This window comes from Acinonyx jubatus, chromosome A1, assembly GCF_027475565.1.
Source record: "Acinonyx jubatus isolate Ajub_Pintada_27869175 chromosome A1, VMU_Ajub_asm_v1.0, whole genome shotgun sequence".
NCBI classification, from domain to species: domain Eukaryota; kingdom Metazoa; phylum Chordata; class Mammalia; order Carnivora; family Felidae; genus Acinonyx; species Acinonyx jubatus.
The window spans coordinates 77567535-77591013 of record NC_069380.1 but is presented as its reverse complement, the minus strand read 5'-3'; the positions used below and the strand labels follow the sequence as shown (position 1 = coordinate 77591013).

Sequence of the window (23479 nt, the reverse complement as noted above, 5' to 3'; positions counted from 1 at the left end):
GGATAATCTGTTTTCATTAGAAAACTGTAACATCTCAGGTGAATTCTAAATTAGTTTAATTTTAAATAAGGGCTTTTCATCAAGTACACATTAAATATTGAAGCCAAAAAATAAATAGTGTTCTTTGGCTTTAGTTGGGTGCTTATTTTGATGTTTTGATTTAATCCACTCATTTTAAAAATACACATTCACTTTTATTTAAAATAGACTTCAGTGTCTGTTTTATGAAGGAATTATTTACTCCAGTCATAATTTATTGTAATTGGGTGTGTGAGTCATTTCTGTGTTCAACAATTATGATCCATTTCAGCTGTTTTTCGTTAGGTTCCCGATTAGATAGTTTACACAAGAATCATCTTGAAAAAGTTCCCCTCACATTTCTGATATCCCTCAATTCACAAGAGGTTTTGAACTCATAACCTGACATCTCAGGTGTGCAGATAGCCACACACACGTACGCACACACATGTGCACGCACACGCACACTGTTGTCACCATGCCTGGAGTTTCTCTGCCCCCTGCTGGCAGCTCCTGAGATCTGCCTTTGTTAATGTTCTACTTACCTCCCGTTAGGTGTTTTTTCCTCTCGCAGAATTGTAGTTCAAAATACTTTATGAAACAACTGGACAGGTCATTCAGAGTTGTCCTGGCGTGCCCAAAGGCTTCCAAGATGCATATGACCTGCAGAAAAATGGAAACATTTACTGAGCAACTCGTTTTTAAAAATAAAACAGGAATAGTAGCAAAGATCCAGGAATAGTCCATCATCCAGGAGGTTCTCTGTTGTTGGTATGATACTGTGTTGAATTTTTAAAGTCACTCTTTCTTCAACTGCAAACTACTGCCTCCTTCTGTCTCAGAATGTAGCTAATGTTAAGAAGGTAATGATACACAGAGGGTTTCATTTGGCTTTGCTATCTCTTCACACAAACATAATCAACTCAACACATGTTATTTGAGCTTTGAGACTTAATAAAACAGTAGAAATGCTTTTGTGGTTTTTGAGGGAAGGAATTGGATTTAATATTGGTTCTTTTAAAACCAACAAATTAGGGGTGCCTGGCTGGCTCAGTTGTTTGACTTCAGCTCAGGTCATGATCTCACAGTTCACGAGTTCAAGCCCCATGTCGGCTCTGTGCTGACAGCTCAGAGCCTGGAGCCTGCTTGGGATTCTGTGTCTCCCTCTCTCTGCCCCTCCCCTTCTCTCTCTCTCTCTCTCTCTCTCCCCCAAAAATGAATAAACTTTAAAAAAATTTTAATGCTGTTAACAAAGATCTTCAGATCAACCCTAACATCTGAAATTCTTAACGTTTCCTTAAACCTTGGCTATAGGAAAATAAAACACAATTTCTTCTCGCAATTGATTGTGTCTATGATAATGATGATGACCAAGGAATCCTCTAAAAAGTATGAAAATTTGGAAGTTTCAAAGGTATTTTTCTGTATCTTTCAAGTCATGGATGTTAAAAGCAGTTTCTGCATCAGCCGTACGAAGGAGCACACTAATTAATACATTACTTTATTGATACAGGGGGTTCTTTATAGTTTCTGGTGATTGTATTTTTTGAGAATTGTATTCTAAGTTTAAAAAAAACCCAACTTTGCTGCTACTTTTTAACTTTCTGAATGCTGATCTACTAATGCATTCGGTTCACCTGGAAGCATTTCATATACTGAAAAATTATAAAATAATACTTTGAGCCTAATCACAAATCCAAAGTGCTAAAAGTTGTGGTAATAGTAAAATCTTCCAAAATATCTACCAAATATTGAACTTTTGGAGGAAACATGTCGATTTCGGTCTCTTAGTAATAACCTAGTTTTAAAGATCATAACAGTTAATTGATAGTAGTGATGCCAGAAATGTATTCTGAAAAATAATCTGAAATGGTATTTATAAAGGCCCTGTTTTGTTTTGTTTGCTGCTTTTCCAGTAATTCAATATTAAACAAGCATATCATGGAATTGATAGTGTAAGTAAATCGCATTTTCAACATGTATGTTATACCTAGTTTCTCTTTAGATTGAATAAATCTTTCACCCCTTACATTAAATAATTATTTAAAAATTCATAAAGAGGGTTAAAATGAATTTTTAAAAGTATTCTGGATTCTAGCTATTTTGGTGCTATAACTGAAAATAAACTGCTTTTTTGGTATTCTTACAGAGACATAAAAGATAATAACATTTGCCCAAACAGGAAATACAGGGTGATGGTTCAATACACGTTCTTTGTAGTAACAAGTAGATGTGTCCACATTTCACCTCTGCTAATGATAAATTATATGACATTAAGCAAGTTTCACGAACTCCCAAGAACTGCATTTTCCTTTATTCCACCACAGGAATAACTCCTTCAGTGCTTATCAATGTCGGGTATACAAAGTTCTCAGCATTCAACAAATAACAAAGATAATTTTATTTTTGTTGATAGTAGTAGAAAACATTCATTTTGTGCCAAGAATTATCCTAAAGTTTTATATATATAACATGTAATATATAATATAAACAAAGTTATATATAAAATTATGTATACCATATACATGCACACATACAGGTACACATGTATGTTTATGCAGATATTTCTTTTAATGCTTATAACTATTGTCTCAGGGAGCCCGGGTGGCTCAGTTGGTTAAGTGTCCACCTTCAGCTCAGGTCAGGGTCTCACAGTTCTTGAGTTCGAGCCCTGCGTCGGGCTCTGTGCTGACAGCTCAGGGCCTGGAGCCTGCTTCAGATTCTGTGTCCCCCTCTCTTTCTGTCCCTCCCCGACTTGTGCTCTGTCTTTCTTGCTCTCAAAAATAAATAAAACATACCAAAAAAAAAATCTAGTGTCTCCATTTTATATAAAAGGACATTGAGAGATTAAGTAACTTCCCCAAGGTTCAGAGATTACAGATAGTGGAGCTGGAATTCGAACCCAGGCAATGTCTCTGCAAAATCAGCATGCTTAATCAGTGCATCACCAGGCTATGAGTGCTGGAATAACAATAAGGGAATATAAGGCATAATGTTATATAAATCTAAAACTATTGAACAAAATGCAAAAGCTCTTATGGCAATCTTTCATTGTGTGCTGTTGGTCCATAATTCAAGCCTACGATATTATTGGTTACACTGAAAAAACATTTTTTTTTTTTATTCTCAAGTTAGTTAACATGGAGTCTCATCTTGGCTTCAGGAGTAGAAGCCAGTGATTCATCAGTTAAATACGACACCCAGTGCTCATCCCAACAAGTGCCCTCCTTAATGCCTGTCACCCACTTAGCCCATCCCCCACCCCTTCCCCTCCAGGAACCCTTGGTTTGTTCTCTGTATTTCAGAGCTTCTTATGGTTTGCCTCCCTCCCTGTTTTTATCTTGTTTTTCCTTCCCTTCCGCTATGTTCTTCTGTTTAGTTTCTCAGTTTCCACATGAGTGAAAACATAGGATACCTGTCCTTCTCTGACTGACTTATTTAACTTAGCATAATACCCTCCAGTTCTATCCACGTCCTTGGAAGTGGCACGATTTCATTCTTTTTCATCCCTGAGGAGTAAATAACGCTTTTTATCTTCAATTATCCACTTGGCCAATAGGTGGCACTAAGTAAATGTGTTAAGAGAAATACCAACCACACACACACACACACACACACACACACACACACACACACACAAACCAGCAAAACTGATTATTGTTCCACTGCTCACCTTAACTCTCAAAGAAAATCATGAAAATATGGTACAATAACAAAACTTTAAACAAAAATATAGGCAAAAGGAAGTATGTATAGATTTCCTCAGTGGTAACTGATTCAAATTTTACTGGTATGATTTTTTTCAACTTACGACTGTGGGTTTTTTGTTTTTTTCTCTAAGATTTTCATAGCTTTGCCACTAAAAGTTATGCAATATTATTATGATAGTAGTTAACGTATTGTATTTTCTAAGAGTAAAAACCTGTGTCTTCCTCAATAAAAAAAAAAAGGCTTACTCATGTGTACCACACCACTGTGCTCTGTAAAAAGCAGTTATTCAATAAATGTGTATTTAAACAACGTAAATGGAATTGAATGTCCCTTAAAGCTGAAAGTCATTTGGGGAAGAATTAGTGAAAAGTCCCAGGCAGTTGTTTTTTCCCCCAAAACATGATTTTTACGTTCCAAAAACCTATTGCCAGGGAAAAATCTCCTGCTTGTACAGCTTGAAATTCAAATACAGGGATTAAAAACAACAGTCTGAACTGATGGTAGCTATTTTGAAGCTGTACAGGGGAACCAGAGCAATCTCCATGGTTGTAGGGTTCAAACCCGTTGCGTAAAACACAACCCGAACCGTGTTGCCAGGGCAGAAGGTAAACCCGCGTAGACCTTTCAGGCATGACAACTGAAGGAGGAGATTAAAATTCAGAAACATGACAGCTGTGTGTCCCTTACAAACACGTGTATGGCCTCTATGAAAGTATCCAGTCCTCTCTGGAGCTCAGTGTCACCTCTCTAGCTCTCCGGACCCCACCTAAACCTGGTTCTTCCCTCTGTGCCCTCATGGGTCAGCAGGGAGCCAGCTCAGACCCCTTCACTTTGCTCTCTTCCTCCCCATACTCCAGGTTCTAATCTTTAATTATGTCATCGATGGAAACCACAAGTAAGATGCTCTCTTTTCTTCAGCTTTACATGACTCTGCTGACACCACCCCCCTGCGCCCTTCTTTTTACGTCCCGTGTTCCCTATTTTTCAGTAACTGCTGATCCGAATAACCTCTAGTGACTGCTTTTCTTTCGCAGTATACTGCGATCCAGGGCAAAATTGTGTGGGCTAGACTCCCCAGGGGAGATGCCCTGTGTGTGTCTGTTGCACACGCAGCCCCACATGGCCGCATCGTGGATAGTGGCTGCCAGCGTGGGAACCCACAGCAATGTCACACCACCCAGTGTGGCCGAACTGCTTTCCTATTCAACTCACCCACCTCTCTCCTTTCAGGCCTCCTAAGGAAGTTTCCTTTCATCCCACCTTGAATTGAACTTTAAGCCTTCTACTGAATCTCAGCTCCGCAATCAAGGATGCTCTTTTCTATTCATCTCCTTAATCAGACTTTTCTTTCCCACAAGAAGTACTGGCCCATCCCCGAAATGTACAAAGTTTCACTGAACCCCTGTGATGTTATATTTACAGTCGATTCATATACATTCATTAAATACTTGTATTTAATTCCCACTTGTACACCAGGGCGCTGTGCAAGAACTGTGGGTAAGTTTTGAGAATGCTTTGAACACCAAATGATATTCATCTGGATTGTAATTAAAGGGAAGCCAAAAACAAAAAACAAACAAACAAAAAAAAGACACCCAGCATAACTGATACGAAGTGTAAGCCATACTTAATCCTGGGCGATGTTACCTTATGAGGCTAGGAATCACTTATTTATGACATCCTTAATTTGCATGAGAAATGAATAAAACAACAAACAAGTGAATTAGAAATGGTTTTCCTTGAAATTTGCATGGATATCATAATATTGATTCCCAGACGCTGATTTGGAAGAGTTATATCTATCTAAAGAAATGCAACTTAGAATGTATTTACTTAAGCTAAACTGCGAAGCCAATTTACATAAAGTAATCTAGAATGCACTTTAGAAATTGCACAGCCTGCTCTTTCCAGAAGGATCATTTTAATAAATGATTGCTTTAGTCTATAACTTACAGTGAGGACCACTGTTCCTTGTCATTACACTTAGGCCAACAGCTCCTGGTATTCTGTTAGTTAACCTGAGTCTATTTGATAACTGTTCTTTAGAAATTCTCTAACTCTGCTATGTGAACATAGATAATTATGGTATCCTACCCAAGTCAACCCAAAATGTTAAATTATTTTGAGCTGTGCTGTACAATTATGCAGGTTCTCAGTATATGGTTTGAGCTTAATAAATGGTTATGAGTTAGTCATTAATGAACACATATGTCACCATAGATATTCTTCACAAAGAAAGAAATCTCCAGAATCAGGTGTAGGTTTGGGAATCCGTAAGAGTGGATTTAATTTCTTAAGGACATCTTTTTCAGAAGTCGAAAATATGAAAAAAATTACATGGACCTATCAATTAAATATACATTCCTCTCATTTCTTTTAAAACTATTTTTTTTATTTATTTGTTTCGAGATATAGAGAGAGAGCAAGGAGGGGAGACACAGAGAGAGAGGGACAGAGAGAGAATCCCAAGCAGGCTCTCCGCTGTCAGTGCAGAGCCTGATGCGGGGCTTGATCTCAGGAACCATGAGATCATGATCCTGACCTGAGCCAAGATCAAGACTTGGGTGCTTAACCAACTGAGCCACCCTGGCAACCCAAGTTCCTCTCATTTCTAAATGACGAATCAGATACTAAAATTTCTAGAATATTGGGGCACCTGGGCGGCTCAGATGGTTAAGTGTCTGACTCTTGATCTCAGTCAGCTCAGATCTTGATCTCAGGGTCATGAGTTCAAGCCCCATATCGGGTTCTGCGCTGGATGTGGAGTGTACTTAAAAATAATAAATAAATAAATAATAGATAGATAGATTTTTAAAAATTTTTAATGTTTTATCTATTTTTGAGCAAGCACAAGCAGGGAGGGGCAGAAAGAAAGGGGAAAGAGGATCCAAATTGGGCTCTGCACTGACAGAAGTGAGACCGATGTGGGACTTGAACTCTTGAACAGCAAGATCATGACCTGAGCTCAAGTCAGGTGCTCAACCGACTGAGCCACCCAGGTGGTCCAAAACAAAAATTTATTTAACAAATAAGATTTCCAGAGTATTCTCACGTGCATGCCACCATGGCAGATATCCCTTGGCCCACAGCGATAAGTTGAAAGGGCAGTGACAGAAAACCAAATACAAACAGCACAATTCTCACAGGGTGATGGGTTTCTACATATTTATATAATGTGTGAACTTTTTATTTATTTATTTTAAATGTTTATTTATTTTTTAAGAGAAAGAGAGTGGGAGAGAGGCACAGAGGGAGGGAGATGCAGAATCCGAAGAAGGCTCCAGGCTCTGAGCTGTCAGCACAGAGCCCGACGGGGCTCAAACTCACAAACCGTGAGATCATGACCTGAGCCGAAGTCGGATGCTTAACCGACTGAGCCACCCAGGCGCCCCAAACATTTCAACTTTCAGGTGGCTTTGTTTTAGGGAATAATCTAAGATAACAGCAGCTAAGTTTTTACTCCAATGTAATCAGACACTTTCAATATCAAGTCGCAGAATGAACTGGCAGGTATCTTTCTGCAAATACGTGCCTGGCAAGGCCGGTGCAGGGGTGATTGTGGAGGGGGAGGCGTGCACCTGTCAGGTGACACCAGCACACTTCCCACACCTTGCTATGAAATGTGCAGCAAGAGAGAGGGGACTGGAACCACACTGCCCGTCATGTGCATGACACACAGCACACGCAGCAAAACCTACGGGGTCCCGATGACGGACAAATGGTTTATCCATGTTAAGTTCATTTGCTATGTTTAAGTAAATGAATTGAGGTGACTTGGGATAATTAACTGTGTCTTAGATATGCTGAAAATACTTCTAGATATCTTAAGCATGTACTCTTTCACGTGCCACATAGTACTTGAGCTCCCACTGTGTGGCAGGCTCTAAGACGGTGTCTCTGAATTCAAGGGACATGCGCATGTCAGCCACTTAAGACATTGTTGAATAAATGAATGAGGGACAGAGGCCACATGGCCCCGCCTGGGGGGATAGGTGTTCAAAGGTGGCTCTGGCAAGAATAGGAACAGGGAAACTCTATGAGGCTGGAGAACAGTGTTACCAGGTCAGATTGACGGGATACTGTGATCATGGGTGAAGCAGGGAGAGGCTGGCATCGAGGCCGAAGCCAGGTTTCCAGTGGGGCAATGAGAAAGTGACTGTGCCACTTATTTGATGGGTGGCCTGGGAGGAGAATGCTGAAGAAACCTGGGAGTCCCTGCGTCCAGCTCTGGACGTCTTAGGGATGCACACTGTGGGATATCCAGGAGGGCTGCTGGGCAGGGGTCTATGTGGGAAGAAGGGGAGCTGGTGGGGCTAGGATGAAGCGTGACAGCACATGGAGGGGACGGAATCATGGGATCGGAGAGCATGAGGAAGCACAGAGCATAAGACCCCGAGGCCCCTAAAGTAACAGGGCACACGTAAGGGAGTCTTATTTTTGTCTCAAGCATAGAATAATCATCATGAACTTGGGTTATTCTAGTTATTTCCTCTACAGTAATGAAATTGGAAGGCTAGCCCTGCAGGTGGAGACCCCCAGGGCAGCACACTTTTGGGTTCTGATCATGCCCCGATTGGTTATTGATGGGCTGTCTTTCCACCCACTAGGGCGTCTGCCTAGCATACGTGTTCCCTGCAGGATCCTTCTAGCAACTCTTGAGTTTGCACTTCCCCTCTACTGTGGCCAGAGAAAACCTGCTAAAAATACCTACCAGGACTGTGTAAAAACAAGACACAGTCAGTGGTGAGCACCCTACAGGTGTATTCTTGGGTAAAATTGCCGAGCTTTATTGTGTGAAATTTCTGACCTCTATCTTCGCGGCTAATAGGCCTTTCTGGTTCCTCCTTGAACCCTGGAGATATTTTAGGTGGATGAAGTATCACCACAAGGAGTCTTCAAATAAAAGCAGGTGTTACTGAATGTAACTTAAAGTCAGTTTTAATTGCGTGAAGGGAGTCAAAAGTACAAACTCCCAGTTACAAGGTAAGTCAGTCCTGCAGCTGTAACGCACAGCATGGTGGCCACAGTTGAGAAAACTGCGGATTTGAAAGATGCCAAGCAAGTAAATCTTAAAAGTTCTCATCACAAGACAAAAAAATTTAACTGTGTGGAGTTATGGATGTTAATTAAAAAATTATAGTGATGATCGTTTCGCAATACATGCACATATCAAGTCACTACGTTGCATACCTAAAAATACCAAAACGTACATCAAACAAGTCAATATTGGAGATGAACTTTTATGACCTGCCCCTCAATAGCATTAAGCTTTCTTGTTATCAGTTCTGTTTTTTTAAAATGTTTACTTATTCTTGTAAGAGAGAGAGAGAGACAGAACACGAGCAGGGGAGGGGCAGAGAGAGAGGCAGACACAGAGTCGGAAGCAGGCTCCAGGCTCCGAGCTGTCAGGACAGAGCCCGACGTGGGGCTCGAACTCACGAGCCGTGAGATCATGACCTGAGCTGAAGTCAGACGCTTAACTGACTGAGCCACCCAGGGGCCCCTCTTGTTAGCAATTCTTTTACATACTTTGAAACTTCACTATCACCTCTCAATAGTCCCCCACAAAACGTGCTAATCGGGCCAATCCCCCAAAAATGTCTACACACCGAGTGGCACTTTCTATGTGAACAACAGTAATCTCTAAGTATATTACATGTTTTCAATCCAACTATTCTGAGCAACTATAAAAAAAGAGTATGTATGTTCAAAATATTTTAAAATAAATCTTGAATGGCATTAATTTGCACCAGGCCTCAATCTTCTTTTTCTTTCCTTTATTTCCACAAACTTGGACCAATTAATGGTCAAGTTTATGGTCTATTATGATGTTCCCTTTTATTCACAAACTACAGGTGTCCCAGCTCAACATATTCTCTGACCCAAACAAGAAACTTACGTGCTTAAATTTGGAATCAAACATAGGCCTGCTGAAGCCAGATCTGCACATCAGGTGTCTCGTTATTTGTTTGCTGGCTTCAGACTTCCCCGATCCTCTCTCTCCACTGCCAGAAAACAGAGAGAAAACTCAAGTTTAGCATCTTGGAGAATGTAGCCAACAATTCAATGAGCAGCCATAATCCTGATACAAAGGTGGTGAGGGAAGGACGGAAGAACCTTTCCTGAGTGTATGGTATCATCTAACTCTTAGCTTTGATTTGCTCATCCGAAATATTTAGTACATGTGTACTCGGTCACGTGCCCTCTGTCGTTCCGGACGCTGAGGCAGCATATGAATTTGATGAACGTCTGCCATCCAATGTTTTGTGCTCAGCTTTGTAAATGAACGTAAGTGAGCGGGACCCCAAGGGACGGCCTCTACAGTGAGGATGCATGTGTCCTGGAGCAAATGGCCTTGTAAAAGCTTTCTGAGCCTCCCAGGAAAGACATTACACCTTCCTTGGCCAGAGTTGACCAGGAGAGTAAGGTGCCTGGCACACGGCAGATCCTAAAATGGCCACTTGCCTCTTGAGGCTTCTGTCAGTCTGACGTTTCACGTTCTCCATTTTCCTTGAATCCAGGAAATAATAGTAACCAAACTTGTTATCTGTAGTGACATTTTTGATGTTTCTCAAAACTCATCCAATTTCTATAAATAATTGTACTATATTCCTGACATGAGAGGATAGAGGATTATGTAAAATTCCAATACAGTTATTACTTACTAAATACCAAATAAAGTGGTTAGTGCTTCCAGATAGAATGCTGAGGAAAAGTCTTTACTCATCTGATAGCTTAAAAATTAAAAAAAATATATATATATAAAGCTCTTTACTAGTGCTTTTTGGGCTTCTCCCCTGATTATTTGTACTAATGAATTGGAGGAAAGGGTGTTTGCCAGAAAAGCTGAAATGTATTTTTTTATCCAAGTCTCCAGCTGCTAACAAAATACTTCCCTTCCCCGCATCCGCGCCGACCATAAATATTTTAATGACTTTCAGAACCACCACTCTGGCAGCCTGAGGGGAGCAGGTGCCAGAGGCCCAAGCAAGATAAGGAGCTCCTTTTCTAGGTTCAAGGACATTTGCTTGTAACCTTCTAATTTCAGAGCAGAAACAATTTAGATCACTCGTGTTTGAAATTTCACTTCTACCCTTGTATTCGCTGTTATAAATTGGATGGTTTATAAACCTTGATTTTGTAGAGATTCTGCTCACATTTACGCAGGGTTGGATCTTGAAAACACCATTTTCCTTTTAAAAATGGCGCTCCTTCTTTCAGATGAAATTTACTAAGGGCCTACTATGTGCCGGAGTCTAGGCCAGGCTGCAGAGCTCAAGAGGTGCATCCGTGGGCAATCCGGGGGCCATCATCCATCGTCCGGGATGCTCTCCAATGAACACCAAGCACATCACGAATGCATACTCAAACTGCAATGGAGCACAGCAAACAATGTGCCAGCAGGTGGAAGAAACCAGGGAAGACTTTGGGGGGTAGGCTCATTCTTGGAGAAAGGGTAGTGGAAGGCAGCCTTCACCCAACATGAAACACTCAACCGGTTCTTGCGCAGCATCTATTCTGAAACCGGAAACAGGTGGTGCATGGACGATGGTGAACGCAGCCGGCAGTCTGCACAGCTGGGAGGGTGTGCGGCTGCCCTGGAGGTCACGTGAGTGCTTTCCCCGCTCTCGCCACTGCGCATGCTCTGTCACTCCACGTGGGGGTAGAGAGAATGATCAATTCTCTTACCTGGCCAAAATCACTAGCAATTTCAACCATCTCATAAAATCTCAAAATGGGCATATTTTGTTGAAACTCTGAGTAAAATACAAGGAAATTAAAAAAAAAAAAAAGAATACAGCACAGAGCAGGGTAGGATATCATATTGCAACTAAAAATCCTAGCATGATGTGTTCAAGAAATATCCCTTGATCTGAAAACCCAGTATATGATTAAACTAGAAACTGACGGAGGATTTTGGGCAGTGCCCATCATGGACCCATAGAAATCTGAAAGCTTATTTGAACAGCCTTGTCTGCAAAACCTGCACGTGACAGAGGCTGACCTTATTCTGCTAACTTCACAAGTTACTTCTATGTTCAGCTTATAACATTAATTTGGATTTGCTCAACACACTGTTAGGATAATGGATTTTTGTCACATGTGCTCTGACAATTAATTAAAACCATCTATCAAGGCCTTCAGAAAATTAAAGATAAGATTGATTATGGTGAACACCAGACTCTCAGTTATAGCCCACGACAAAGATCTGAAAATTATTAAAAACTGTTTCTCAAGATGAAGCTTTGTGTGCTAGAGAGGCCCATAATTATCAATCAAGTGAAAAATAAAATAGAAATTTGAAAATAAAAGTTAGAAATTCCTGCTCTAGTCCTAAGTTATAGGACATGTGTTCCAGGAATATTTGCATTTTGATCTCCAAATCTTAAATTATCCTTTGTAAATGCTGGTTATGAGACACAATAGACTCTTGGCTGTGATCTTTTCTTTCTTTTTTAATTTATTGTCAAGTTAGCTAACATACTGTGTAGTCTTGGCTTCAGGAGTAGATTCTCATGATTCATCACTTACATACAATACCCAGTGCTCATCCCAACAAGTCCCCTCCTCAATGCCCATCACCCATCTTCCCCACCCCACCAAACCCCCACCCACACCAACCCTGCTTGTTCTCTGTATTTAAGGGTCTCTAATGGTTTGTCTTCTTCTCTGTTTGCATCTTATTTTTCCTTCCCTTTCCCTGTGGTCTTCTGTTAGGTTTCTCAAACTCCACATATGACTGAAATCATGTGACATCTGTCTTTCTCCAGCTGACTTATTTCACTTAGCCTAATACTCTCCAGTTCTATCCAAGATGTTGCAAAGGGCAACATTTCATTCTTTTTCATTGCTGAGTAGTATTCCATTGTGTGTGTGTGTGTGTGTGTGTGTGTGTGTGTGTGTGTGTATGCCACATCTTTATTCATTCATCAGTTGATGGACATTTGGGCTCTCTCCATAAGTTGGCTATTATTCATACTGCTTCCCTGATCTTCTAAACAATGTATTTAGTTGAGTTCTAAACTTACTAATTTTAATGAATTAGTATAATAAATGCAGAAAGCCTTTATCGTAGTCAAGACAATCAAGGAAGTAGAGAAGCCATATAAAAACATCAATCCTGAAAGAAGAGGATGACTAAAATAGTAAGTCCCTGTGATCACACATTTGTTCTTCACTTCTTGAAACCTGAACAGGAGTGCCTGGGTGGCTCTGTTGGTTGTGTGTCCAACTTTTGATTTTGGCTCAGGTCATGATCTCATGGTTCATGAGCTCGAGCCCTGCATTGACCATGGTGGACCCTGCTTGGGATTCTCTCTCTCCCTCCCTGTCTGCCCCTCCTCTGCTCTCTCTCTCTCTCTCTCTCTCTCTCTGAAAAATAAATAAATAACCAAACAAACATTAAAAAAGAAAAAAAACCTGAACGAGGAAAAAAAGTTTTTTCAGAAAGACTGAAAGACACATGGCATTATTAGCCTTTAAAAATGTCCCAAAGAGGGGCACCTGGGTGGCTCAGTCGGTTAAGCATCCGACTTCGGCTCAGGTCATGATCTTGCGGTCCGTGAGTTCGAGCCCCGCGTCGGGCTCTGTGCAGACAGCTCAGAGCCTGGAGCCTGTTTCAGATTTTGTGTCTCCCTCTCTCTCTGCCCCTCCCCTGCTCATGCTCTGTCTCTCTCTCTGTCTCAGAAATAAATAAACGCTAAAAAAATTTTTTTTAATAAATAAATAAAAATGTCCCAAAGAAATACTAATTCTGCAGAATATGAGCAAGTCCAACTGGAAAAGCAATCCCATGAGCAAATTCATGTAGAAAGCACTGGGTTAAAGATAAATGGGTTTTTATTGAGAAGGGCACCTTTGGGGATGAGCACTGGGTGTTGTATGGAAACCAATTTGACAATAAATTTCATATTAAAAAAACGATAAACGGGTTTCTTTACTAAAAGAACTTGCTAGATATTATGAAATCTGTAGCAGGCAGACTCCCAAAGGATATGATTCTTTGGCTCCTCAGAGCTTCGCTAAGACCTATGCGTTTCAATAGAATTAAGCAGATTCAATAAGAACTTAGGAAAACCCACGGATTTGTGCCCGGCATTTTAGGGAAGGCTGGGTGGGCTGCCAGAAGCCTCCTTGAGCAGGCTGCAGGGGGCAAGCCACGCACTGGTGTCTGGCTTGGAGAGTGGGGAAGCTTCGTTCACGCCCAGAAGCCAGACTATGGGTTCACATCCCACATACAGCATCCACTGGACCCTAGACTAATTAATCACCATTTACTAATTCACACTATTGGGCTCACATCCCAGATTCACTATTTACTGATCACAAGGCCCTAGACTAGTTACTCCTTATAATACACAGTCACCTGACCCATAAAATAGTGATGCTAAAGCTATGGGTAAGGCAATACACGGAAAGTACCCAATGGAGGGTCTGGCACTATGTTCTCAATACGTATCAGTTGTTACTACTGCCCACACTATTATATACTCCCCATAATCTCATGGGTTTTTAAAAGTGTTCCCCTTTTCATCAAAGTTACACTAGAAAACCCAACAGAGCAGATAAAAATAGAGTTGCTTGATTGGAGGATGGCGGAGGCCTCCCCTGCTGCCGGTGCCCCTCCCATCTGGGGACACTTCAGCACAAGTGTGAAAAAACTACTTGCATGCTACTTTGAAAATCAGAACACTGAAGTTTGCAACCACCAATCATACCCTCCACTGAACTTCTGACCAAAGTGATAATGTAAAAGTACATAAATAAGTGCTTATTTAAGTATTTAGATGTCTTTCGGGTTCTATGCAGTTGTCCATCTTTACTCACTTTCATTTCACTTTGAGGAGTTATGGAAAGCTTTATTCACACATTTGTTTCCAGTCAACACTACTGATTATAACTCAGGCAAAGCCATGAAGGTTACAGAAGTCCCCTCTGGTAGAATTTTCTCCTAATAAGTAACGTATTTCTTGGGACACCTGGGCAGCTCAGTCAGTTGAGCAACCGACTTTGGCTCAGGTCATGATCTCACGGTTCATGAGTTTGAGCCCTGCATCGGGCTCTGTGCTGACAGCTCAGAGCTTGGAGCCTGCTTCCGATTCTGTGTCTCCCTCTCTCTCTGTTCCTCCCCCACTCACACTCTGTCTCTCTCTCTCTCAAAAATAAATAAAGGTTAAAAAATTTTTAAAAAGAAACATAATTCTCAATGCAGATCTTGTTTTAATACCTAAATAATTTTAAATCATTTATCAGTACATAATCACATTTCACCTCTACTCTCTACTTCTTGTGGTACTTGTGTGTATGGAGGAGTGGGGGGAAGAATTTTTGCTCTGATGTAAATCACTGTCATGAGCATCTGGTAATTTATGAGCTAATGCTACCATTATGTTTCAGTATAAAATATTTCCGGGTATATACTTTGGGTAAAATACAAGCAAACATAAATACCCAGGAGTGTGTGGGAAAGCCCACATTTGTAAGGTAATAATTTGTGTTTTGTATTTGAGCAGCACCACATTTTGTGAACCATGGTTCGCTAACAGCAGGTGCCTTTCCTTCCCCAGGGTTTCTAAGGCTTGAAAGCAAAAACACTCTGGTTCTAAGTAGTAAATCTTCCAAATGAATTGAGTTTCAGGTTAAGTTTGTTGGTATTGATTCAGCCACACTTGGGGCTATTTCTAATAACAACGATGTCTCTCCTTTGTAACGAGTCAAATGTACTTATTGCCAAGACATACTGGACTGCCGGGTGCTGAGGAAGTAAATAAACAGAAACCACGAGAAATGAGGACAGCTTGACCGCCAAGCCTCCAGCATGACGCCGAGCATCCATTCGGCTAGGCGCGGGGAGCACTCACCTGAGAATGAAGCACTGGGACCGCTGCTCCTGGAAAAGCTGGTGGAAGGCCCTCTCTGCACAGGAGAAGATGTGGGGCGGCAGGGAGGAGCAGGGCTGCCCCGAGCTGCTGAGATAAAGCTGGGAGACCTGCAAAATGTGTGGGACACAGATGTCTGTGAGAAGGCTCCAGCTCGTCTACCTCAGGACACAGTGGACTTCTTTCCAATACACAAATGTGACACAGTCTATTTTTGAATCTCATTTGTAACTACAAAACGTCTGGGAAATTACGCTCTTTCAGCACGTTTTAAGGGTTCACCATGATAAAACAGGGGCATACCCTTGATCCTGAATTACTTGGTTCACAGGTTTGAAATTATTCTGCTGTCCTTAAGCAGAGCAACTGACACAAATCCAGTTTAATAGACACCCACGGAGTAAGCTGAACCTGGGCTAATTTACATCAAATGCAATGTCTCTCGGCGACATTTCATTTCCGTAACGTAAGATAGAAAGGGTTTTTAATCCGAATAGAAAGCAGTTGCAGTTGAAACACAGAAGAATCTACAAATTTCTCAGAAAAACAAAAATTAACTTAATTTCAGTGACACAGTGATTGATGAGGATTGCCATGGTTCCAGTGTTTTTAGTCCTTTTGAGTTTCTAGTAAATTCTGCTACATTAGAATTAATCATTAAATGACAGGGAGGTGTCTGAGCTATGAAGAAATAGCATACTTATTTTTTATTTATTTATTTTTTTTACAAAGTAACTTCCTTGTAGCCTCAAGGATGTCAAGGTTGGAAAGTTCAGGAGAAGATAGAGGGATGAATCCAGACAAGACAAAAGGGCCTAGAGGCTCAGTGTGCCTGTCCTGTGATGGTGGCCTGGGTCTTGGACTCTGTGGGCATTATGTGGTGATGGGAAAGACCTGAATGAGGCACCCTGACTCGATGGTCACACTGCATCAGGAGCAATTTCCCGATTCCAATGGTGGTATGCGGGTTACACAGGTGAATGCCTTGGTTTGCACAATGTTTGGAAATGCACAAGGCATATACTCAAGGTTGATGGGACACCATGCCAGCAAATCATTTGAAAATGGTTGGGGAGAAAAAGTTGTTTGTGCTATTTATCTGCAAATTTTTCATATGTTTGAAGTTATTTAAAACCATAAGGGAAATAATTTTTTTAAATGGACGAAATGATCTACAGCTATAAGAAATAATTGGATGAATCGCACAAACACGATGTTGAGTGCAATCTATCAGACACAGAGAGAACACTCTCGATGATAAAGTATAAAAACAGGTGGAACTAATCTACACTGTTAAGAAGTCACATGACCTTGGCAAGCTACTAGTGATTGCAGAAGAGTGAGAGTGTGACTTCTGGAGAGCCAGAAATGTTCTGGATCTGAGGGCTCATGAAAATGTATCCATCTGGACACTTATAAATCCATGAGTACTATATCTCAATAAAAACTCCAAAAAACCCAAAATCTGTAAACACTGGTTCTGGTGCAGAGACCAGAAAAAGAGATCAGTGGAACAGACTAGAGAACTCAACCCAAGCCCACACATGGGTGGGGATTTGGGGCACAAAATGGGCTGTTTCATGCATCAGTCATACAGGATGGTGTTCAAAAAACCAATATTAGTAAAGGAAAAAAACACTGATCTCTAGCTCATGTGATATGTAAACATGAATTCCAAATGCATTTAAGTCCCAAATATAAACAGCAAAACATAAAACATTTACACAAGTAAAGAGAATAATACTGTCATGATTTTGGAATAAGTAAATACAGTTCCCAAATACAAATTATAATGGGAAGGATGACTTAATATCACAACAGCACATGTGACAACTGCTTTTCTACCACAAACATCAAACATACAGTAATGATGACAAAAGTCAAAGACAGGAGATTAAGCTGTGCATAGAATCCATATATTATCCGTGTCTTATAAATGACTCCTACAAATATATGCCTACAAAGAAAAACTGGAAATAAAATTGAAAATTGGACAAAGAATATGAACAGAAGAGAATAACTAATAAGCATGAGAAAAGATCAGTAACTCTGTTATCCAAGGAAATCCCATTTCAAACAGTAGGGTAATAGATACAAAATACTGGTAACTTTATCACACAGTAATAATAATAATCATCATCATCATCATCACCATCATCATCATAATAGGGGTGTCTAAGTGCCTCAGTCGGTTAAGCCTTGATTTTGGCTCAGGTCACTATCTCTCAGTTGTGAATTCGAGCCCTGCATCGGGCTCTGTGCTGACACTTAGCAGAACCTGCTTGGAACTCCCTCTCCCTCTATCTTCTCCCCCCCCACCAAGTAAATAAATAAACATTCAAAACAAAAATCATAATAATAACAGTAATAATGGCTTACACTTGATGTGTGCTTGCTACTGTTCTAAGCACTTCATACTTATTCATCTAATTCTTGTAGAAATTACAAGTGGGGTATGAGAATCCTCTCCCTTTTTACAGGTGGGAAACTGAAGCAAAGAAGTTAGCGACTGGTGCAAGGTCACATGTCTAATTAGCGGTGGGGTTGGTTTCAAAAGGAAGTTTTCGCCAGCACTAGAAAAATGCATCTGCAGTACTGAGGGCTGTTCTTGCTAACTGGAACAGTGATTTAGCAACAACTTCTAAACTGAAGAAGGTAGGCTTGACCGCGAATCTCTCTGAAGAAACTCTTGCACGTTGGCAAAAAAGCACACACAAAACAGTTCTTAGCACTCTTTTGTAAGAGCAGAAAACATGGCAATAATTAAAAATGGGTATAGGGTTTAATGGATGAATATACGTGATTGTGTTTTAATATGATAAAATACTATAGGACATTTAGAATAAATTATCTAGATCTAAAACTATCAATATAAAATATTTTTGAAAGCACAGTGACTAATGAAAATTTTCTTTCTTTCTTCCTTTTTTTTTTTTGGTAAATGGATATGGTTTGTATGTCCTCTGAATGAATTAAAACAGAAAATAATGAAAAAAATTAAAAATGAAACAGAAAAAAATGGTATATGCAGTTTTTTCTTGCATGTGTACAACAGGACCCCCCTTATCCACCAGTTATATGTTCCAGGACCCCCAGGGGACACCAAAAACCACAGAGAATACCAAACCCTATATACACTTTTTTTTCCTCTATGTACAGAACTATGATAAGGTTTAATGTATAAATTAGGCACAGTAAGATTACCAACAACAACTAAGAATGAAATGGAACACTTATAACAATATGCTATAATAAAAGTTGGTGGGCGCCTGGATAGCTCAGTCAGTTAAGCTTCTAAGTTTGACTGAGGTCACGATCTTGCAGTTCGTGGGTTCAAGCCCCGTGTCGGGCTCAGTGCTGACATCTCAGAGCCTGGAGCCTGTTCTGGGTTCTGTGTCTCCTTCTCTGCCCCTCTCCCACTCCTGCTCTCTCTCTCTCTCTCAAAATAAATAAACATTTAAAAAATTTTAATAAATAAATAAATAAATAAATAAATAAATAAATGTTGTATGAGTATGGTCCCTCTCTCAAAATAACTTCTTGTCTTGTACTCACGCTTCTTCTTGGGATGATGAGAGATGATCAAATGCCTATGTGATGAGACAAAGTGCAGTGAGTATCGCAGGCACGTGATGTAGCATCAGGCCACTACTGACTTTCTTTTTTTTTTTTTTCTTAATTTTTTAATATGTTTTTATTTACTTTTGAAGGAGAGAGAGAGACAGACAGAGCATGAGCGGGGGAGGAGCAGAGAGAGAGGGAGACACAGAATGGGAAGCAGGCTCCAACCTCTGAGCTGTCAGCACAGAGCCCGACATGGGGCTCGAACCCACGAACTGCGAGATCGTGACCTAAGCCCAAGTCGGGCGCCCAACCAACTGAGCCACCCAGGCGCCCAAGGCCACTACTGACTTTCTGATGCTACATTAGAAGGAAGATCAGTCCCTGGCTGACCGTGGGTAAGTGAGACCACGGAAAGCGAAAGCTCAGATAAGAGGGGGTGATTATATGTGTGTACGTATAAAGATTAGATGAAAGGATAATAGTTTCAGGGAAGTGGTTGTCATTGCTCATGAAAAGGAATTTGCCTCTGTTGATAGCACACTATACCATCTGATCTAAGACACCATATAATTAAAACATAGCTTTATTTTCTGTACTGCACAGAAAATAAACGTTACAGTTAAACCAAGGCACGATGTGTTCTTACTACTTCTTTATAGCTGCATCCCAATCTCAGGAAAGCATTTGAACAAATACGACTTCTTTATTTGAAATAGTTTTCAAATTTTTGTATTTTTGGTTATTCCAGAATTTAAAATGGCTATCAAAATAATTAATGATAGCAATGTATACACTATAACTCATAAACTGACCAGGGAGTATTAGCCTAGCTGTATTTTCTTGTAGGACAAATATCTGTTCTTTTTGAACACTTGTACTAACACCATTTCACATCCCAAGTCCAACATGGGCCTGATCAAACTCTAACAGAATGCTTTCAAACTCAACCTGTAAAATCTTGCTGAGAATTTCATTAAACGTTACAAACAAGGCCAGACAGAAGAGAGCCAGGAGCATATATGACTCCTACGCCATTTCTTCAAACTACTTAGTGTCACATCTTCTATTTAGGCAAAGTTTTACGAGACATTAAAGGCGTAATGGATCTTGGGTATCTAAGTTTTTTCATTATTAGCTAATAACCTTTCTCAGATCTCTTTTCTTATAAGCCTTCTCCTTTCCATGCAGTGTTAGAGTTTACATTGTAGAATATTCCACCGCTACCACCTGGTAAGACTTAGCTTGATGCTGATTCTGTGCTTTATATGTAATGTCAGTACAAAATGATAATGTCAATAATAATAATGCCAATAACTTAATAATAATATTAAATAGATAATAATTCTATTTTTTCCTAGTGAAGCTTGAAGATTTTCACTGACACAGTTCTCGTTTTCTGACAAGCCATGTAACCTTTAGATTGGCTACCATTGCCTTCAGCATTAATAACATTATTGCGTATTCTCATGTGGTCCAGCAAATACCATCAGCGTCAGCCACTCTCTTTCGCGCGTGCCTTCTCTCTCCACTTCACCTCATTCTCTCCCCGTCTGCATCATCTGGAAACCAGAGGATTCTGGTCGGCGGAAATTTTAAGTGCTCTGTTGTAGCTCATGGGGGACATGGCATCACGTCAGCCTCACTCATGGGTACCTCCCTGTGCTGGACTCTCTAGTTCCAATGAATAAGGTCTTTCTTTTTTAAAGAATCTTCCCTCCCTCTTTCCACCATGCACGACCCCTCTCAGTAAACGGCTGGGAGACTGCAGAATCCTGCCCCATTCGGATGTTTGAAACCAACCGCGCAGTCCCACAGTGGATGAGAGGGCCAGGCCCAGGCCCCCCAGCTGTCCAGATCCCATAACCCGTGGAACCTCCCTGACGTCAACAGCGTGACTCACAGGGGCTCTTGGCGTCACAGTATGGTATGAATAGGTCACTCTTCTTGTGTGAGTGGGTTACCTACTCATGATCTATATAACTATATACAGATGACATATTCTGAAAAAGTGTTTTACAAAGGAGGACATATAATAATTAAAAAATTGCCTGAAGGCTTGGCATTTGTGCTGAGAGAAGAGTCTGTCACGCATTTTGCTCTGGGGTTAGGTGACCTGGATTTAAATTCTGTCCCTACCATCGTGGAAGGCTTTAGAAAATTTGCGAAATCCACATGAGGCTTTTATTACCTCCAAATGGAAATAATAATTCTTATACTGATTGCGTTGCCTTTTGTGATTATGTGACGACATATGGGATGACTTTTGCAGCAGGCCTGCCACGTGATGAACCCTAGACAGCACCAGGTCCCTTTCCAGCACCACTCGTCCAGAGGCAATGAGCCCTGCTCAGCCCCTCCAGCTCCGCGCCAAACTCGAACGCGCAATGGGAATATTAGGAGACCGACAGTAATCAGAATCTGAAAGCTAATGAAGCCCTAAGCCAGGCATCCCACACTAATGCCACTTTACACAGTGGGACGGCTTAATCTCACTGCCAGTAGCAGCTGAAAAGAAAACGGGCACGATCATTTTTGTGCCCTTGTGTACGCAAAACCATAACTTTGAGAGATAATCTCCAGGTAGTTTATCTGGAATGGTGTCGTCATTTCGTACATGGGAGATGTCCAGGTGGTAGATCTTTGGTTCATGAAGTCCATGGTAAAGGTCATGGTGGGGAATACCTGAGAAAAGCCTGATGTTGTTGCTTGAGGGGATAATTGTGTATCTGTTGCTGACGTGTTCCCCCTCAGGACGTTCACTTGTTCGCTGGTTTCCGCAATGATACAAACACCAAGAAGTTCATCCTTTCTGATTACTACCTCGACAATGTGTTAGATCTGGTTCTTTAGTGGCCGCCATCTGTCTCGTCACTGTTGTCTCTCCATCCCTCCTCCCTCCTGTTCCTCCTCCCCCTTTAACTCTCCTCCTTCTTCATTGCTTTCTATTATTTTTCTCCCTCATTCCTTTTTAAAAATGTTTATCATTTTGAGAGAGAGGGAGAGAGCACAAGCAGGGGAGGGGCAGAGAGGGAGGGAAAGAGAGAATCCCAAGCAGGTTCCGCACGGTCACAGAGCTTGCCATGGGGCTCAAACTCACAAACCATGAGGTCATAACCTGAGCCAAAATGAAGAGTTGCTTAACCAACTGAGCCACCCAGGTGCCCCTCCACCTCATTCTTAAATGTGGTATGAGTCTTAGAAATCTTACAAAATGAAATACTCATGCGAATTATTCCTAATCTTGCATCCGATGTCAAATCTCAACATTATTTCAATTTAACCTCCAAAAACTTCACATATTCACCTGAAACTGGTTTTTCCTCAAAAATTTTTCTTTTCCTTCATGTTCTTTTTTGTTATGCATCCTCCTAGGCCCACAAATTAAAAACCTGTGTCTCCAACAGATGCCCTTCTCTTTATTTTTTCCTCAAGCTTTTTATCAGTGCATATTTTACCTAAATAGATTTATTTTCCTCTTACTTTCTATGCCAGCGTCTGTTGGAAATGATAGATATAAAGGATAATACATATAAGTTATATGTTGCATTCACCATTTTAAGTTTTAATGAACTGTTCCTGCAAAAATCTCAATATATCATATCTTGTTCCTACAATAATATAGAAATATGTTTCTTGATGTGTCTCTCCTTTCTCTATTAATGTGTATTTCTGAAAGAACTGAAAATACAGCTTGATATTTGAGGGTGTTAAACTGCCACACTGTTAACACCCTAAAAACAAACCACAAAGTCACAGGTTTGTTTCATTTGAGATACACTATATATTATAACATGATTAGTAATGCCATACTAAAATAATTTATTATGTTAAATTTTCCCTAATACTTAGAATTTGACCTCTAGGTCTATAGAAGCATTTAAATAAAATATATATATATATATATATATATATATATATATATATATATTTTATTCAATTAGTTAAAACTAGCTTTTGTCTCACCAGAAGATTCTTACTGAGTCTAAGATCAAATGTAAAAACATAAATATAAGCCAGGAACAACACACTAAGTGTCAACTTTAAATAGCAGGGGTTCTCTCTCTCTCCGTCTCTTAAATTGAATAATAATGAACTTATGAAAAACCAAAGATGAAGAATTCTGTATAGCTTGTGTAAGGCAAAATAAAAAGCCCCAAATACTTATAAAAGGCAAAAGTTCAAAATATAATGTTATAACTTAAAACAACTATCCAAATTAAACTCCAAGAACTTAGAAAGAAGGAGACAACAAAAATAAAGAAGCAGAAATCAATTATATAGAGAATAAATATACACTAGAAAAAAAT

General features: G+C 40.3%; 1 protein-coding gene across 3 annotated transcripts in view; it reads right to left on the bottom strand.

Annotated features, from left to right (window-relative positions):
* MYO16 (myosin XVI) overlaps window positions 1-23479 on the bottom strand; it is a 605690-nt gene that overhangs the window by 274548 nt on the left and 307663 nt on the right. For all 3 annotated transcript variants that reach the window (XM_027065214.2, XM_053217786.1, XM_027065212.2), the window contains exons 13-15: window positions 15591-15718; window positions 9629-9734; window positions 564-681 (exon numbers count right to left, since the gene is read on the bottom strand). In XM_027065214.2, coding sequence (XP_026921015.2) covers window positions 564-681; window positions 9629-9734; window positions 15591-15718 — 352 coding nt within the window. The remainder of the gene's footprint in view (window positions 1-563; window positions 682-9628; window positions 9735-15590; window positions 15719-23479) is intronic.